This window comes from Vulpes vulpes, chromosome 2, assembly GCF_048418805.1.
Source record: "Vulpes vulpes isolate BD-2025 chromosome 2, VulVul3, whole genome shotgun sequence".
Lineage (NCBI taxonomy): Eukaryota > Metazoa > Chordata > Mammalia > Carnivora > Canidae > Vulpes > Vulpes vulpes.
In genome coordinates this window covers 77183400-77199928 of record NC_132781.1, presented here as the reverse complement: position 1 = coordinate 77199928, position 16529 = coordinate 77183400, and the positions used below count along the sequence as shown (strand labels likewise).

At 42.3% G+C, this 16529-nt stretch overlaps 1 protein-coding gene across 4 annotated transcripts in view; it reads left to right on the top strand.

Annotated features, from left to right (window-relative positions):
• KIT (KIT proto-oncogene, receptor tyrosine kinase) overlaps window positions 1-16280 on the top strand; it is an 83768-nt gene extending 67488 nt beyond the window's left edge. For 2 of the 4 annotated variants that reach the window (XM_072748986.1, XM_072748985.1), the window contains exons 9-21: window positions 898-1079; window positions 2292-2398; window positions 2492-2618; window positions 2905-3009; window positions 3097-3207; window positions 4399-4549; window positions 6438-6529; window positions 7227-7354; window positions 8454-8576; window positions 12106-12217; window positions 12330-12429; window positions 12795-12900; window positions 13959-16280. In XM_072748986.1, the coding sequence (XP_072605087.1) occupies window positions 898-1079; window positions 2292-2398; window positions 2492-2618; window positions 2905-3009; window positions 3097-3207; window positions 4399-4549; window positions 6438-6529; window positions 7227-7354; window positions 8454-8576; window positions 12106-12217; window positions 12330-12429; window positions 12795-12900; window positions 13959-14087 (1573 nt within the window). In that variant the 3' untranslated portion in view covers window positions 14088-16280. Of the gene's footprint in view, window positions 1-897; window positions 1092-2291; window positions 2399-2491; window positions 2619-2904; window positions 3010-3096; window positions 3208-4398; window positions 4550-6437; window positions 6530-7226; window positions 7355-8453; window positions 8577-12105; window positions 12218-12329; window positions 12430-12794; window positions 12901-13958 lie in introns of all 4 variants that reach the window. The other 2 variants (XM_072748983.1, XM_072748984.1) reach the window with 1 other exon arrangement.
• Window positions 16281-16529: the final 249 nt, after the last annotated feature.

Genomic DNA, 16529 nt, shown 5'->3' with positions numbered 1-16529 from the left:
ATGCCATACCCTGGTCTAGTGAGCCAAACACACCTCGGAGTCCCAGCTTTGTGAGTTTATATCTAATGGGTAGAGAGAGGTGAGCAAAAGATGAAATAAACAGTTAAGTGCTAATGAGAAAAATAAAGCAAGGTATAAGGGAATAGAAAAATATTAGGTATATGGGGGACATAATTTAAAATGGGGGTCCAGCCCCTGATGGATGGGCTTTGCTACCTGGAGTACAAGCCAGTGGTCCGGCCTCTGTCTCCCTCTAAAACCTGGATCAGGATCTCAGCTGCTGGGATTTGGGGGGCCGCTCCCCAAAGTGATTGACCCACTCCCTTAGTTTTAAATGTATGCCAATTCCAATGTGATTGATTGATTGATTGATTGATTTTCCTAGAGTAAATCCGGGCTGTTATTTTCTTTTCCCTCTAGATGTTCTGTCTTCATCCTTGTAGACTTGAACTCTCTCCTCCTCTAAGCTCTTTTTTCAACCCTCACGCATGTACCCTTTCACAGTTACTTTATAAAGGTCTACTGTGTGCCAGCTCCCTTTCTTCCATTCATTTCCAGCCCTTTCCGTAACTCTCCAAAGTGGGTATTACCATCCCGACCTTCTAGCTGTAGAAACGGAGTCCTGGAGGGTTTTAAGTAGCTTGTCAATAAAACAGGTATTTGAATCCAGATTCAAACTCCTGTCTCACTCCCCATTTCTTCCTTTCCGCCCTGCTTCTCTTGCTCACGGCGCCAGGGGAGTGCTCATGCATCCTCACACCCTTGGTTGAAAAAGGACATTTCTGATTATGACCCACTCCCTTAGTTTTAAATGTATGCCAATTCCAATGTGATTGATTGATTGATTGATTGATTTTCCTAGAGTAAATCCGGGCTGTTATTTTCTTTTCCCTCTAGATGTTCTGTCCCTATTGGGCCAATGGATGTGCAGATGCAAAACTCGTCTCTGTCACCGTCTGGAAAACTAGTGGTTCAGAGTTCCATCGATTATAGTGCCTTCAAGCACAATGGCACAGTCGAGTGTAGGGCTTACAACAATGTAGGCAGGAGTTCTGCCTTTTTTAACTTTGCATTTAAAGGTAACAGCAAAGGTATATTTCTTTTTAATCCAATTTAAGGGGATGTTTAGGCTCTGCCTGCCATATCAATCATGATTAAGTCCATTCCATCAATGGCCATGTCATTTCTGGTAATTTCCACATTGTACCATGCTGTCATCAAACTCACTACGTTTCATCCTGTACTAGTTTGTTAATAACATGTACGCAGCGATTTTAACCACATACATATATATTTACATGTGTATATGCACGTATGTATGTACGCTTGCGTGTGTGTGTGTGTGTGTGTGTGTGTATGTAGTGAATTGCGTATTTCCAGTCATTCCTACTGAAAAGGGGCGGGGAAAGAAAATAGGGAATTATATTTGCTTCACAGCCAGATATAACCAGAATTAGGGCAGTTAAAATTTTTAAATTGAGTTTAAAATTTTAGTCCTTGAAAATCGTGTATTTGAACACATTGCTGGATGCTATACAAGAAAGTTAACATTGCCTTTTATGAAGTTACATCAGTGAGCCATTTCTTTCATGTCTGTCAGATTTGATTCATGAGGGACTACCTCTGAACATTAAGTTAAATGATCCTTGTGGATACATTGATGAATTGGTATGAAGCTGGAAGACAAAGAAGCTGGGCATCTACATTCCCAGGGCTTAGTTTTGTTTTCTTGAGTTGGCAAAGATGTGTGCCAATAAGTGGTATACTTCCGGTTTTTGAGTAATGAGGGCAAGAATCTTACATTGTTCTTCATCACAGGTTTTTTTTTCCCCCCTCAGGCAATGAAAAGAACACTTTAAAGATATTTTCTTGGTTGTAAAAGAAATTCTTATCAGTGTAGAAAATTTGGAAAATACAGGAAAGCGTAAGGAAGAAAATATAACTATCCGTAAAGGAAACTTCTTAAAGTTGTCCAAGGCAGGAATTTAGTTGAAATACAAAGCTCATTTATAATGTTGCTTTTTATTGACAAAACAGCCATAAAATTATTTGTGGGCTACAGAAATCTCAACTTCCACAGTAGTCTGGTTTGAAGTTGTTCCTTCAAGAGATCCCTTTGAATAACCAGAGGAAGGTAGTATTAGCAAGGCAAGGAGTTTATGAGATGCCCTTGGCTTTGAATCCTGCCATGGTCTGTAAGGTGGGGGATGGGTGAGTTTGGGGTCAGGTGGTTGTCATGAAGCTCCACCCCTGCTAATACGTTGTGATTCCACATTCCCCTTTCATTTTAGAACAAATCCATCCCCACACCCTGTTCACACCTTTGCTGATTGGCTTTGTGATCGCAGCTGGAATGATGTGCATTATCGTGATGATTCTTACCTACAAATATCTACAGGTAATCATTCATTTGTTCTCTACCCTAAGTGCTATAATGATCGAGATGTTATTCATTAAAAGATGATTTGTCTCTCTTTTCTCCCCCGACCAGAAACCCATGTATGAAGTACAGTGGAAGGTTGTTGAGGAGATCAATGGAAACAATTATGTTTACATAGACCCAACACAGCTTCCTTACGATCACAAATGGGAGTTTCCCAGAAACAGGCTGAGCTTTGGTCAGTATGAAACAGGGGCTTTCCATGTAACCTTTTTTGTGTACATGTAACAATGACTTTAGGGAACCCCATTAGCTTCCTTTGTTCTGTTCCAACTGAGACAATAAGTATTTTCTGTGAAGTTTCATCACTTTTGATAGATTCCACATAAAGCACCTTATAGAGAAATGTCTCTAGCTGGATTTGTCCTTAATTCCTTCACAATTCCTTGATTGTTGACTTTGAAATTACCCAGATGCTCCTTTGGTCCTACCACCACCCCTTACTCTTTTCTTCCTTTCTGCAGGGAAAACTTTGGGTGCTGGTGCCTTCGGGAAAGTGGTTGAAGCCACTGCATATGGCCTGATTAAGTCGGATGCGGCCATGACCGTTGCCGTTAAGATGCTCAAACGTAAGTTTCTGCAGGTGGCTGCATGCCCTCAACATTGGCTTGCCAAATTTGCTTCTTGCTAAAATGAAATTTTTTTTCTGATTTTAGCAAGTGCCCATTTAACCGAACGAGAAGCACTAATGTCTGAGCTTAAAGTCTTGAGTTACCTCGGTAATCATATGAATATTGTGAATCTTCTTGGAGCATGCACCGTTGGAGGTAGGGCCATGACCAAATTAACTTTCATTATCTTTCAAATTATCTAAAGAGGGGAGATTTTAATATGATTTCGACAGTGCTTGGTTATATCTTATTGCAAGATTTTTACCCGGGTTGTTACCTCTTGTAGATGTTTCACACCCCTGCCCCAAAAGCCATTCTTAAGAATGTATATTTGAGTTTTATCATCATGGGGACATACCCTTGTTACTGTCATGGGCGTTGCATCAGTATCAACCTCTTGAGGATCTTGAGAACCTCTCATCTCCTCCAGAAAACTTTTCTTTTATCTTTCAAGCTATTTTACTGGAGCATATCTAGTCACTAAAGGGTTACTATCCATAATTAAAGATAGACTTTGAAGCCTGCAAGTTCTCCAGTACACACCAAATGAGACAAACACTTCACCTGGGCAAAAAAAAAAAGTAAATTTCCAGTTGGAAGCAATTCTGAGGTAGAGCCTTCCATCAAGGATTTCTGTGATGTTTCCAGAAAACCTTTTGGTCTAAAGGAACAGAGATGTGTAAAATGAGCCATTCCTCAAGATGTATTGAGGTTCACGGTCAAGTTGACAGCTTAACTTACTTCTTAAAACAGCCCCATAAATGTTGCTTCCACATCATGACCTGTTGGTAAAAATTCCTGCCCAAGTTAATCGGGTGCCTGTTGACTTCAGAGCTGCAGCGTGAGGTTTAATTACAGCCCTGGAAACACTGGTGGCCGGTAGTGCTCAGAAGGCAGGTGGTGTCCTGGCGTGCCAGGTGCTCACCCTCTCCAGGGTCATCTCAGCTGGCCATCCCGTGCCATTGGTTTTCCTCTGAGGCTGCACTTTCTGCCCTTCATCATTTCCATAATAACATGAGGAGAGGGCGTGAAGCCCTGTTGCAGACCGAAGTGGATGGAAGGATTCGTGCAGGAAATTATGATGATCGTAGGATATTGTTGAAAGTTGGTAACTTGGATGTAAGTCAGGCCAGGCCCCGAGCACTGACCTCACTTAGGAAGGGGTAAAAGGAGGCTTACTTGTTGAGTTGTCCTCCTCAGAATGCTGGTTTTTGCTAAGCCTGCTAAGTATTTGCCTTATCAATGAACCTGAATGAAAACGGTCATGATGGCCCCTGAGTCTATTTAAAGGGGGCAGGATCGTCTAGAGAGCTCACCTCTCTTTAACCTTCTCTTACATATCTGCAGGGCCCACCTTGGTCATTACTGAATATTGTTGCTATGGTGATCTTTTGAATTTTTTGCGAAGGAAACGTGATTCATTTATTTGCTCAAAGCAGGAAGATCACGGAGAAGTGGCACTTTATAAGAACCTTCTGCATTCAAAGGAGTCTTCCTGGTAAGACTGATTTACATAAATAGCTGTCAACAGGCAGTTCAGGGGGTCGAAAGGGTTTGCAATCAAGGCTGATTCTTTAAACAAATGAACAGAGGTACTTTGAGGCGCCAAATCAGAATTATTAAATCATTTAGGTGTCGTCAACAATTTAGGAAGTTTGAATAGCGTTTGTAAAGATTTAAATAGTGTTGAACTTAGATTTTTATTGATTTTTTTTTAATGCATCTTTAGTTTTTTTTTTTTTCAAAGTGTTCTGTTCACTTGAATAATTCTTTCACTTATCAGGGCTCTATTCTCGTGTGTCCTTTCATTTATTCTGTTGGGCTTGGTACTGTATGGATCTCTGCAGTGAGACACTGTTTGTAGGGAAAATGCTAAAGTCTGTCAAGTTGTCTCGGTAAATTTCTCGAAAACCTTTAACGGAGTGGCAAAAGAGCTCTGAACATATCTCTGCACGTAGGTTTCTCACCATCTACCGCTGAATTATTTCCGTATACCTTGCCCTTCTTTTTAAAAAAAAAAAAAAAAAAAACTCAGTCATGCTATAAAAAGGCACGATTCTAGCACGTGTTTAAAAATTCTGTACCTTATTTTCATCTCTTTTCCTCTTTAATATCCTTCTGAATTTGAATGACGTACAAAGAGCTTCAGATTCCTTTAAGAACAATTAGTGTGGCTTAACAACCAGAATAGGATTCCTCTCTGCCTGGCCTTGCCTGTTCTTTCCAAAGGTTGAGAAAGATTTCCTAGATGCACCCAGCCCAACAGAAATCCTATTCATCATGCCCAATCCCTTATACTTTATATTTCTGAAGTTGTGTGGTGGATTTTTTCCTCTCCTTTCTATTCGTTCTGTCCCCTACGTTTTGAGATGGCAAGACTGTGTTTCTTAAACTTAGCTCCAGGCCCTCAAGAAGGCCTCAGCAACTATTATTGATGGGTGGTTACTTCTTAAAGACCTTTTCTGTACCCCTTGACTAAAGGGTTTCTTCACCCCAGGTGAAGCCTTTTCATTTTCCTTTTTTTTTTTAGTCCTATAGACTTGGGTAGTGTCAAGTGGTAGTAAAAACACATTACAAACCACCTTTTGTTAGTTTCTCCAGAGCATATGCTCCTTATGTGAATAAATGAGCCACTTTGCCTTATTTCTAAAACCTTGGCCCCATACATGTTTTTCAACTTGCTGAAATAATGGCTCAAATTGTTCCATCCGATGTCGTGTTCTTTGTGCTTTGGGATCCCATATGGGACTGGAACCACCAGCACACTCTGAAGGAGATTGTTGTCATAGTGTTTCTATGCTAATCAGAAGCAGGAAGTACTAGAAATCTTGAAGACTTTCCAGCCAAATGTTGCAGATTCAAGAGGTCCAGATGGTTCAGAAAATCATCCAAATTATTGGTGTTTATCTGAACTAAACTTGGTTTTTTTAAACCTTCTTCCATCAGTCGCTCTATGTTAGCGATCCCTGCCTTCCTCCCCATCACACATCTCAGAGCTCTTGCTCTTCTCGTCTTTCTTGTGTCTTTCATCTTGTCTCTTGGGGCTAATTTAGAGACTTTGAGGGAACAGGGGATACTGTTTATGGTTCTCTGTTTCCCATTACACCTCTGGTGTCAAGAGATGGGACATTTCTAACCTGAGTCCCATCTATGAACACAAAAGAGACCGTCTCATTCCTGGGCATCGGGCCCTGATGTTGAATATTAAAAACTCCTGTATAATGAACAAGCTTTTCTTCATTCAAACCTAGTAATACTTTCTCTGAATAAAATCAGCCTCTTACGTAAAAAGGCAGTGGGGAGATAGAGCTTGCCCCATGGGAACTCCCCCATTTTCCCATTTTATTCAGTCATAATTTGATGGATGGATATTTCATCTCTCACAGCAGCGACAGTACTAATGAATACATGGACATGAAACCCGGCGTTTCTTACGTTGTGCCAACCAAGGCAGACAAAAGGAGATCTGCAAGAATAGGTGGGTACCTATCAAATAATAAAAACAGCTTCATTTACAAAGGCTTACTCATACTGCTGGGAAATACATTACCATGCCCCATAGTGACTGGTTCTCCTTTCTTTTTTTTTTTTTTTTATTTAAATTTTTATTTTATTTTATTTATTTATGATAGTCATAGAGAGAGAGAGAGGCAGAGACAGGAGGAGGGAGAAGCAGGCCCCACGCCGGGAGCCTGACGCGGGACTCGATCCCGGGACTCCAGAATCGCGCCCTGGGCCAAAGGCAGGCGCCAAACCGCTGAGCCACCCAGGGATTCCCCTGGTTCTCCTTTCTAGGAGGGCCCGATGGCAAAGCCACTGGTCAGTGGCAGGTCAGGTTTCCAAGTGAGCATTGGGGTGAGAGAGTGTTCGTTATCGTATAGGAGCATCTCACTGCACGAATGAAGATATATGTGTATCAACTATGTATTTTACACATCAAAAAGAAAATAATAGGAGATTTGTGTATTTATCCACCATCCTTCTCCCCTGAAGCCCCAGCCTGTGAATATTAACTTGGTGCTTGGGCACTTAACTTTCCTCAACGCTAGGTGGGTGACTTGCCTGCGCGGTCACATCAGTTCCTTATTACCAACCTTTGGTATTGTTGTTGTGCTGTCTTCTGTTTTCCAAGTTTTGAGGCTTAATTGCTAAGAAAGTCCTTCTTCTCCTAACAGGCTCATACATAGAAAGAGATGTGACTCCCGCCATCATGGAAGATGATGAGTTGGCTCTAGATCTAGAGGACTTGCTGAGCTTTTCTTACCAGGTGGCCAAGGGCATGGCATTCCTGGCCTCGAAGAATGTGAGTGGAAGTGGTTCTCGAGGAGTATTGCCACCACCCCCCCGCGCCGTGCCAACCCCCAAAACCCCCTAACCCCAGCGGCGCATTTTAGAGTTCATAGTTAGAATGCACAGTGTCGTTTTGAAGTGTGGTAACCTAAAACAGGGGAAATTTCATTTCTTCATGTTCCAACCGCTATCTTTTTGGAATTCCTATTCTCATTTATAAGCTTTAAAGTGTAAGCCTGTCTAAATGAACTTTCTATGAATTTTTTTTTTTTAATGCAGCAAATTCATTTAAAAATCCTGGCTCTTAGAATACAGGAGCTGCTCTTAGAAAATAGAGAATGGTTTCATCAGCAAAGGGAGGAGGTACCTCATGCAATTGCAGTGCTTGGTGAAGCACGTGCTTGGGTCTTGTTGAAGAGGGGCCTCAGATATCGTGTGGCTTCATGAAGTGTGGGGGAATAAGGAATCGGAGAGAATAATAAGCATTTGGGACAAAGGTAGAAATGGGAAGAGAACGAAGGAACCAAAGCAAGGAACATGGTCTCTGGAAGGGTGAGAGGAATTCAGTAGCAAATGAGACTAGCAGACCAGGAGGAGGGAACAGATCCTACCCTTAAGTGTCATTGGTGACATTTCCAAACAATTACGAAACTAAAAGAGGGATATAGGATGGCTGAAATAAAGAGCCTCTTCCCTGTGTCCTCGGGAGACATCAAATTGGAGTTGCAAAGACATTTTAAAAACTCTATAAAAGGACATTCAAAGAGAAGCATGAAAAATGAGGTTTTGGTTTAAAAAATATGATACGACTATTTATAATGTATTTTCCTATGAATGAAAGCAAGTCATAAGAAGAAAAAAAATTTATTCGAGTTGGTTTGGAAAGTGATTATCGTAATTAAGGTCCTAAACGATGTGAAACACAAATTTTGAACATCATTCAGAGCATAATTTAGATCTTTATTTTTGGTGCACCGAAGAGTTTCAAGGCAAAGCCAAGGTACTGGATTTGTGTGACATAGCAGCATTCTCGTGTTGAACAGAGTTTTCATTCTTGAAGAGTTTAAAATAAATGTAAATGGTTTTCTTTTTCTCTCCCACTCTCCTAATAGTGTATTCACAGAGACTTGGCTGCTAGAAATATCCTCCTTACTCATGGTCGAATCACAAAGATTTGTGATTTTGGTCTAGCCAGAGACATCAAGAATGATTCTAATTATGTGGTCAAAGGAAACGTGAGTACCCACTCTGCTTGACAGTCCAGTGAAGGATTTTAGTTTCAAGTTTTTCTAAGAATTGCTTTTTATGAGTTTCCTAATGCAAATCCTACCTTTGAGATACCATGTATTTTAGCAGTCAAATTAAGTGTACTTCAGCAAAATTTGCATGGTAGGCTGAACATTACTACAACTAACATTCCGATAATAGAATTCCTAATTCTAATTGTGTAATTATGGGGCATGTGAAGGAAACAGAAATAGCCTTAATTTTCATTATAGCCTGAGAATAGCAATGAACTCTATTTTGTTCAAGTGAAACAAATGTGGGCCTGAAGGTCACAGCAGGGGAATTTTAACTTGGAGATTGACATGCTATGCGCAAAAGATTAAAATCTAAGATAATGTTCAGAATTAGGTATGTAGAATGTTGGATCTTCTAATCAATAGAGAGCATATTAAATAGGTTCGTAAGTAATAATTGGGTTAGAGAACATAGTGATTTTATTTCAAAGTGCTTTATGTCCCTGCCAATTCTCCATGTAGCATCAGAACAAGCCCCTGGCATTGGAGTGCAGTGTCTTCACATTTTCAGCGTTGGAGAAACTAAAACTCAGTCTATTTTATATATTTTAGTAATAAGCATCAGCTAAGTCTGAGATGACACAGGTCGGTAAAGGCTGAAACCAGAGCCCACGATCTCCAGAGCAACGTCCCATTAGTATGGGAAGCCATATAGTCCTGTATCTATGTATTCTTCTACATCTATTTGCCCAGGCCCATTTCCCCAGTCCAGATTTATTTCTGGAGGTAACTATTTATGTGCCTTATGATAATGTAATATTTTCTCCTCCATCACCATGGCATCTCTGTACTTGACTTGGTTTTGTAGAAATGCTGCTGGCTTTACTTCCTGATCAAATCATGTATTTCTTTCCTTGTTTGATTAATTAATTAATTAATTTATTTATTTATTTGAGAGAGAGCACCAGCAAGGGGGAGGGGCTGAGGGAGAAATAGCCCGAGCAGGGAGCCTGATGCAGGGGTTCGACCCCAGGACCCCGGGATCATGACCTGAGCTGAAGGCAGATGCTTCATCCACTGAGCCACCCAGGTGCCCCTCAATGCATGCATTTCGAATAAACCTCTTCTAAAACTAGGTTCCATCATTATGAGGGTTAATGGAAGCAAGTTCTCTCCATTCTGGTCCATGCAGTATTGGAAGAAAGAATGAAGGGCACGAGGAGGAAGGCAGCAGGTTCAGGACCCAGTCTACCCCAGTTTGAATCTGGTTCCATCGTTAAGTGGCTGTGTGTTATTATTTGGCAAGAATTACCCAGTGCCTCTCAACTTTGCTTGTTTTCCTCCTCTTGGGAATAATAACTGTCACCTGACTCATCACGTTGTGAGGATTAAATGAGTTAATCTATGTGAAGTGCTTAAAACAGTGCCAGCCACGTTGCAGCTAATACATGGCACTTGTTCTTCCGAACTGTTCTTTATAGATGGCTGATTTGGAATATAAATAATCATGACAGTGGTTGTTAGGCTGCAGCTTCTTACTAGCTTGTTACTGGTTAGTGACCATAGTTGGAATGAAAAAGGATGGGTTAGGTCCCACCTGGCTTCAAGATCGGGGGCTCCAGCTCAGGGCCATTGAACTAACCAATTACAAATCTCTCCTCACCAAGCTCACACAGCTTGTTACCACCCCAAATTCACTATATCCAGTCACTGAGATGTCCCTGTGTCGGTTTCTCAGAAAGGTCTTTCACAGGCCCCTGAACCCAAGACACCGGTAGTAGGTCTCAGGTTAAGAGCCCCCATGGGACTACGAGCATAAAATCTGGGAAGGGGATACTAGAAGGCTTTTTTCCTATCTTTTAAAAATATTTTATTTATTTATTCATGAGAGACACAGAGAGAGGCGAGACACAGGCAGAGGGAGAAGCAGGCTCCTTATGGGGAGCCCGATGCGGGACTTGATCGTGACCCTGGGGTCACGACCTGAGCTGAAGGCAGATGCTCAACCACTGAGCCACCAAGGCACCCACTTGCTCTCTTTCTTACTTTATTTTTTCCTGCTGGCTAAAATAACTTTAACGCTATAAAAAAGATGGTCTTCCCAGTTTTCAACCCTAAATGGATTAAGAGAAGGATTGATGTAGCTTTTTATGGTAGATTAAGATCCAAGAACCCACAGTGTCTATAAGAGGAATAGTCACAGCAAGTTTGGCTCAATTTTAGCAGAAAGGGTTTGGGATGTGAGGTTCAGCTGTTGAATTTAAAACCCGAACTGCCGCTCGCCACCTTGGAATAGTCATGGTCACCATAAGCCCCTACTGTTCATTGTGTGTCTGCTTATGCGAGGCAATTGCTTAGAGATTAGTGAGTCAGCAGTACTGTGCTAAGCACCTTTGGCCACCCACACGATCTCATTTAACCCGCAAAATGACTCATGAAATTTGAAACGTTATTTCTTCTTGACACAAGAACATATTGAGGCTTACTTACAGATACTTAAGTGACGTTTGCAATGTATTTGTAAAGGATAGTTTGGGTTTCATGTGAGAGAAAACCCAAAAGAAGAGTCAAAGAAGTGTCGTAGCCATAGGCCAGGGCAGGTGTAGAGCTTCTGTGAAGCACTAGGGACCAAGTCCATCTACTCTTCTATTTTCTTACCATCGCTGGTGTGGCCCTCCTTGGGCCACGATGGCCACCAGATAGCCAGCCACCAGAGTCAGAGGTAGGATGGAGGAGGGACAAGAAGGAAAAGAGCAAAGGGCACACGCCAGCCATGTCTTAAGAAGGCTTCCCTGCACCTGCCATATCATACTTCCCACTTAGTGGTCTCTTATCACGTCTTATTAGAAGTCTCTTATCTTCCAACAGATGACCTGACCCTGAGTCACATGGCTCTGCTAAGCCGCAAAGGAGCTGGGAATGTATAGTTTTTATTGTAGGAGGACCATGTTTCTCTTATTAAGGAAAAAAGGGAAAACATATTCAGTGGCAACTAACAAATCTGTGTTAATCAAGGCCAGTGGTGGAGCCAAGAATAGAACCCGTGTGTCTGTCTCTGACATCTGTGCTCTTAACCACCATGCTGTATGGACTCAGGGTGCCCCCCCCCCGCCTTTTTTACAGATTTTGTAAGAGAGAAATTGAGAGGGAGAGACAGCATGAGCAGAGTGGGGGTTGCAGAGGGAGAAACTGACTCCCCACTGAGCCGGAAAGTGCCATGTGGGACTTGATCCTAGGACCCCGAGATCATGACCTGAGCCGAAGGCAGACACTTAACAAACTGAGCCACCCAGGTGTCCTTCAATGTCCCCATCTTGAAGATGAGGGTAGTACCATGTGAGCCACCTATTTCAGAAGTGGGGAGGAGTCCTCTGAGGTCATAGGGTAAAAGGCCTTTGTGAGATGGCCGTCACCTTCTCACCCTCACCCCCTCAGCTGGAGCGATGTCTGTAGGAATACTTTCTATTCTTTTTTTTTGAGCTTCTTAATTAACATTGCCGGATCTGTTGTGCTTCCATTACAGGCTCGGCTACCTGTGAAGTGGATGGCCCCTGAGAGCATTTTCAACTGTGTGTACACATTTGAAAGTGATGTCTGGTCCTATGGGATTTTTCTGTGGGAGCTCTTCTCTTTAGGTAAAACGCCTGGGCAAAGGCACCTTGGTTGGGCGAGAGCTCTTCTTTAAGGGGTTAGCAGGGTCCTGCTTGCTTATTATTAATGCTGATTTGCAAACCGTTTGTGCCTCAGGAAGCAGCCCCTACCCTGGGATGCCAGTCGATTCAAAGTTCTACAAGATGATCAAGGAAGGGTTCCGGATGCTCAGCCCTGAGCATGCACCTGCTGAAATGTAAGGGCCGAGATATTTCCTTCAGATCATGCTTCCCCTTTTATTTTCCTTTTCAAAGACCGAAACCTGAGTGTTGAGGGTTTTCACTAGGGTTTCATGGTTTGAAACAGCAGTGTCTCCTGGTTCCTTCCTATGACGTGTCGTGATCAAATGTCATTTTTGTAGCTTCTTTTCATAATCTCTTGTCACCAAATATGCAGAAAGTTTCAGCAGCCTTTCACATGCACGGTGTTTTAGTTCATGCATGATACGTCCAGTTTGCATGGCCCTGGAATTATTTTTGAGACTGTCGCATGACACCGTGCACCATGAGAAGCCAGGCTAAGGGCGTTGAGGAGTGACAGGAAATGGTCCTCGCTCTGCAGGTATGACATCATGAAGACGTGCTGGGATGCTGATCCCCTGAAAAGGCCGACGTTCAAGCAGATCGTGCAGCTAATTGAGAAGCAGATTTCAGATAGCACCAATCATGTGAGTTCATTCCCGCCAGCCATAGAACCTCCCTGCTTTCTCCTGGGGTTCTCAGGCTCGGGGGGTTCTGTTATCCACCCCTTCTCTCCTTGGCTTAAGCAGTGTACTGGGCTTCGGGGAGTCTAGGAAGGCAATGAAACAGGTTCTTCCGGGCCAACCCCTGTCCTGAGCCTGCCATACAGATTTGCCATGGTTCCTCCCCACCCCAAATGCTGATCATGGGGTCGGCGTGGTCTCTGCCTCACGTGTCCGGGCCATTCAGCCTTGGGACGGTTGGGGTAACATGAACTAGAATAAAAGCACAGAAAAGACAGCTTGTTACAGCAGTGAAATAAGCCTTCTGCTCAAACAAGCATAGCCAGAAATGGCAGCTAGCTGTCATGCCCACAAGCCATATAGCATGAAGAGCTTTTTGAGTTTGGGAGATCCCTGCCAGTGATTTGGGGGGGCAGGGGTGGAATTCAAAAACTCAAATCCATTATTTCTCCTCCCCCTCTTACGGAAGAATTAGTGATCCTTACTTTAACTCAGATTTTTTTAAAGCTGCTTTTTGGATGGATTGGCCTGGAGCTATCCTTTCTAAAAGCATACCACTGGTATTTTGGGGTTAAAGCTTGCTCTTTTTGGGTGTCAGAGCATGTTTCAAATTAAACAGCATTCCCCACCTATATGTTTAATTCTCAGCAGAGGGCCCCTGGGAAGGCCACCCATTCCCCAGTAAATGACATCAGCCATTGGGTTATAGTTGGCTACAGAGGTTTAGAAACCCATTTAATAGGTTAGATAGTACTTGTTTCCATATGTGTCCCAGCAAAAAAGTAAATTTTTTTTTTTGGCCATCACTTCTTATGCATCAGACCTTGGGGGAAACGAAGAATAAGACAAAGCTTATATTTTCTTTCATCAATATGGGGTTTTGGCTGTGAAAGTCTTGTAAATCTCTTCTCCTTAAGAAGCTTTGTGAGTTATTTGTGATCTGAGAATGCAGATGTGCCCCCCCCTGGTTGCTGTGTCCGTTGTGGGGACTGGCATATTAACTGTGGACTTGTTTTCCTCAGATTTATTCCAACCTCGCGAACTGCAGCCCCAACCCAGAGCGCCCCGTGGTGGACCATTCCGTGCGGATCAATTCCGTGGGCAGCAGCGCGTCTTCCACCCAGCCTCTGCTGGTACACGAAGATGTGTGAAGCAGGAGGAGTGCCGGGGGTCTCCCCAACAAGAGCGATCCCTGTTCTTTTGGTTCCTATACTGGTTATTCTGTCCTCCTTCGGCTTGCATCCTATTCCAGGGTAGCGGACACCCCTCTGTCCCTCCCTCTTTACAAGCACACTCTAACTAGTGGCCAGTGACTTTTGTCATCAGCCACCATCCTGTTGTAAGAGTTCAGACTGCATATTGTATTCCCAATAGCAAGGCAGCCCCCATTAATGAAAAAAAAATAATACAGACTTGGAGCAAGGGAGGATGGAATGGGCTAGACACCCCGAGTCCTTTCCAAGGCTTCTCCAGTTTCTGTTTGAAAAGCACAGTTGATAGTTTATTTGAATAAATGGCAGTGGTCGCCTTTGGGCCTCCTAACCATCCATAATGATATGATGATGCAGCAAGATTAGAAGCTGAAACCTGATCTCTTGATGTGGAAAATGGAATGTTATTAGAACAAAGGGCAGAAGCTTATGAATGTCTGGGCTTAAGAAATCTAGTATTTCATGCTGGGAATGAGACATAGGCCATGGAAAAATGCTCCCTGAGCATGAATAAAGACTCGCTGCTGTGCATGAGCCTTTGTACTACTGACCTGGTTTGTAAATAGAGTTTGCTATTAGGACGCTGAGAATTGGAGAGAAGGCCTCCCCAGCCAGCATCTGTATATACTCATCTATAAATTGTACATGTTCCTATATTTGAAGGGGGGCGGGGACCCACAAGATGTAGTTTCTGGATACGACCCTGGCTCAAGTCTGCTGTGTTGTAGAAATAGATGAAGAGCCAGACAGGATTGAAGGAAACCGTGCTTTTTCTTTTCTTTTTTCTTTTTTTCTTTTTTAAGGAAAAAAAAAAAAATACATAATTGCCAAGCACAATCTTCACAAAAATCTCCTTTTGTAGTCTATGAACTTGCTCTGCAGATTCTCCAGAACAAGCCTACCAGCTTCAGAAAGAATGGCATTGCGCTCAATGGATTTGATGCCGTTTGAAAAAGTGACTTGATTTACTACTGCATGACTCCCGCGGGAGTGACGATACAGTGCTCTTTTAGTTCGGATTCTTCGGTAGCCAGAAATTAAATTTAGATCCAGCCTCCAACTGCAGGCATGTCCTGGACACCGGGCCAGTACCTATATAAGTGTGTGTGTGCGCGTGTATGCGTATGTGTGTGCTTGTAGAAAAATATTTGGGGGGGTGTTCTTTGCCTTGAGCCCAAGAGTAGCTTGGCTTTTATCATCAGTACTGCTCATTTCTCTGAACCTAGCTGTCTAGAGGAGCTTCCCAAAAGCTTACATAGCGTCCATATAGGAAGCAGAGTGCTTAAATATTTTTTTGCAGTCCACCTACACTTCAAGCACTCTGTTGTTTAGACTCAATATACTGTACCCATTCCTTAGACCTAAGGCTACTTTCCCGCTAAAGCATATTTAAATTTTACCCTTTATGCTGTAGCCTGGATATTATTCTTAGAGTTCACTTTAAAAAAAAAAAAAAACTCACTGCCCAACTGTCAGAGGTCCACGTGTTTGCGGTAAGGTTCGTGTGTTGTCCTGCGAGATTCAGGTATGCTGCCTTCATGGTTCCCCCTCCTGGGTCCCTTAGACTACATTTTAGAGAATTGTGGTCATTTATCTGGAAGTAACCATTTGCACTGGAGTTCTATACTCTTGCACCTTTCCAAAGGTAACAGGTTTTGGGGTTTTGTCGTCACGTAAGAGATTGTCGCTGTTTGCTCTCCTTTGTCAGAAACTTTCCTTTGTGTTTCTATTGACTTTGATTATGGTAAGAAAAGTGGTTGTTAATTGTAGATGTCTAGGTACTTCAGGGGCACTTCACTGAGAGTTTTGTCTTGGATATTCTTGAAAGTTTATATTTTTATAATTTTTTTTTACATCGGATATTTCTTTGCAGTGGCTTAATGTTTGAAATTATTTTATGGCTTTTTTTGTAAATATTGAAATGTAGCAATAATGTCTTTTGAATATTCCTAAGCCCATGAGTCCTTGAAAATATTTTTTATATATACAGTAACTTTATGTGTAAATAAGTAAGCGGTGCAAGTTTAAAGGATGTTGGTATTCCATGTGTTTTTTTTTTTTTTCTTCCTGGTATGTTGTCCAATTGTTGACAGTTCTGAAGAATTCTAATAAAAATGTACATATATAAATCAAGTGGAATTGTTTGGTTATTTCTTCAAGCTTAGTGAAACCCAACCTCAGAGTGTTAAAGTGCATTCACTCTGACATTAGAAAGTTTGTTCCTGGCGGGCCTAGGATCTGAGCAAGGCCGTCGCATCACTAGGATTTATATACTTGAAGATTCAACAGATATATTAAGAATTTAGTATGTGCTGTATTTTCTCCTTTTATTTTTGCAACCCAGTGTCCCCGTGTAAATTGAAAAATAAATATAGGAAACAT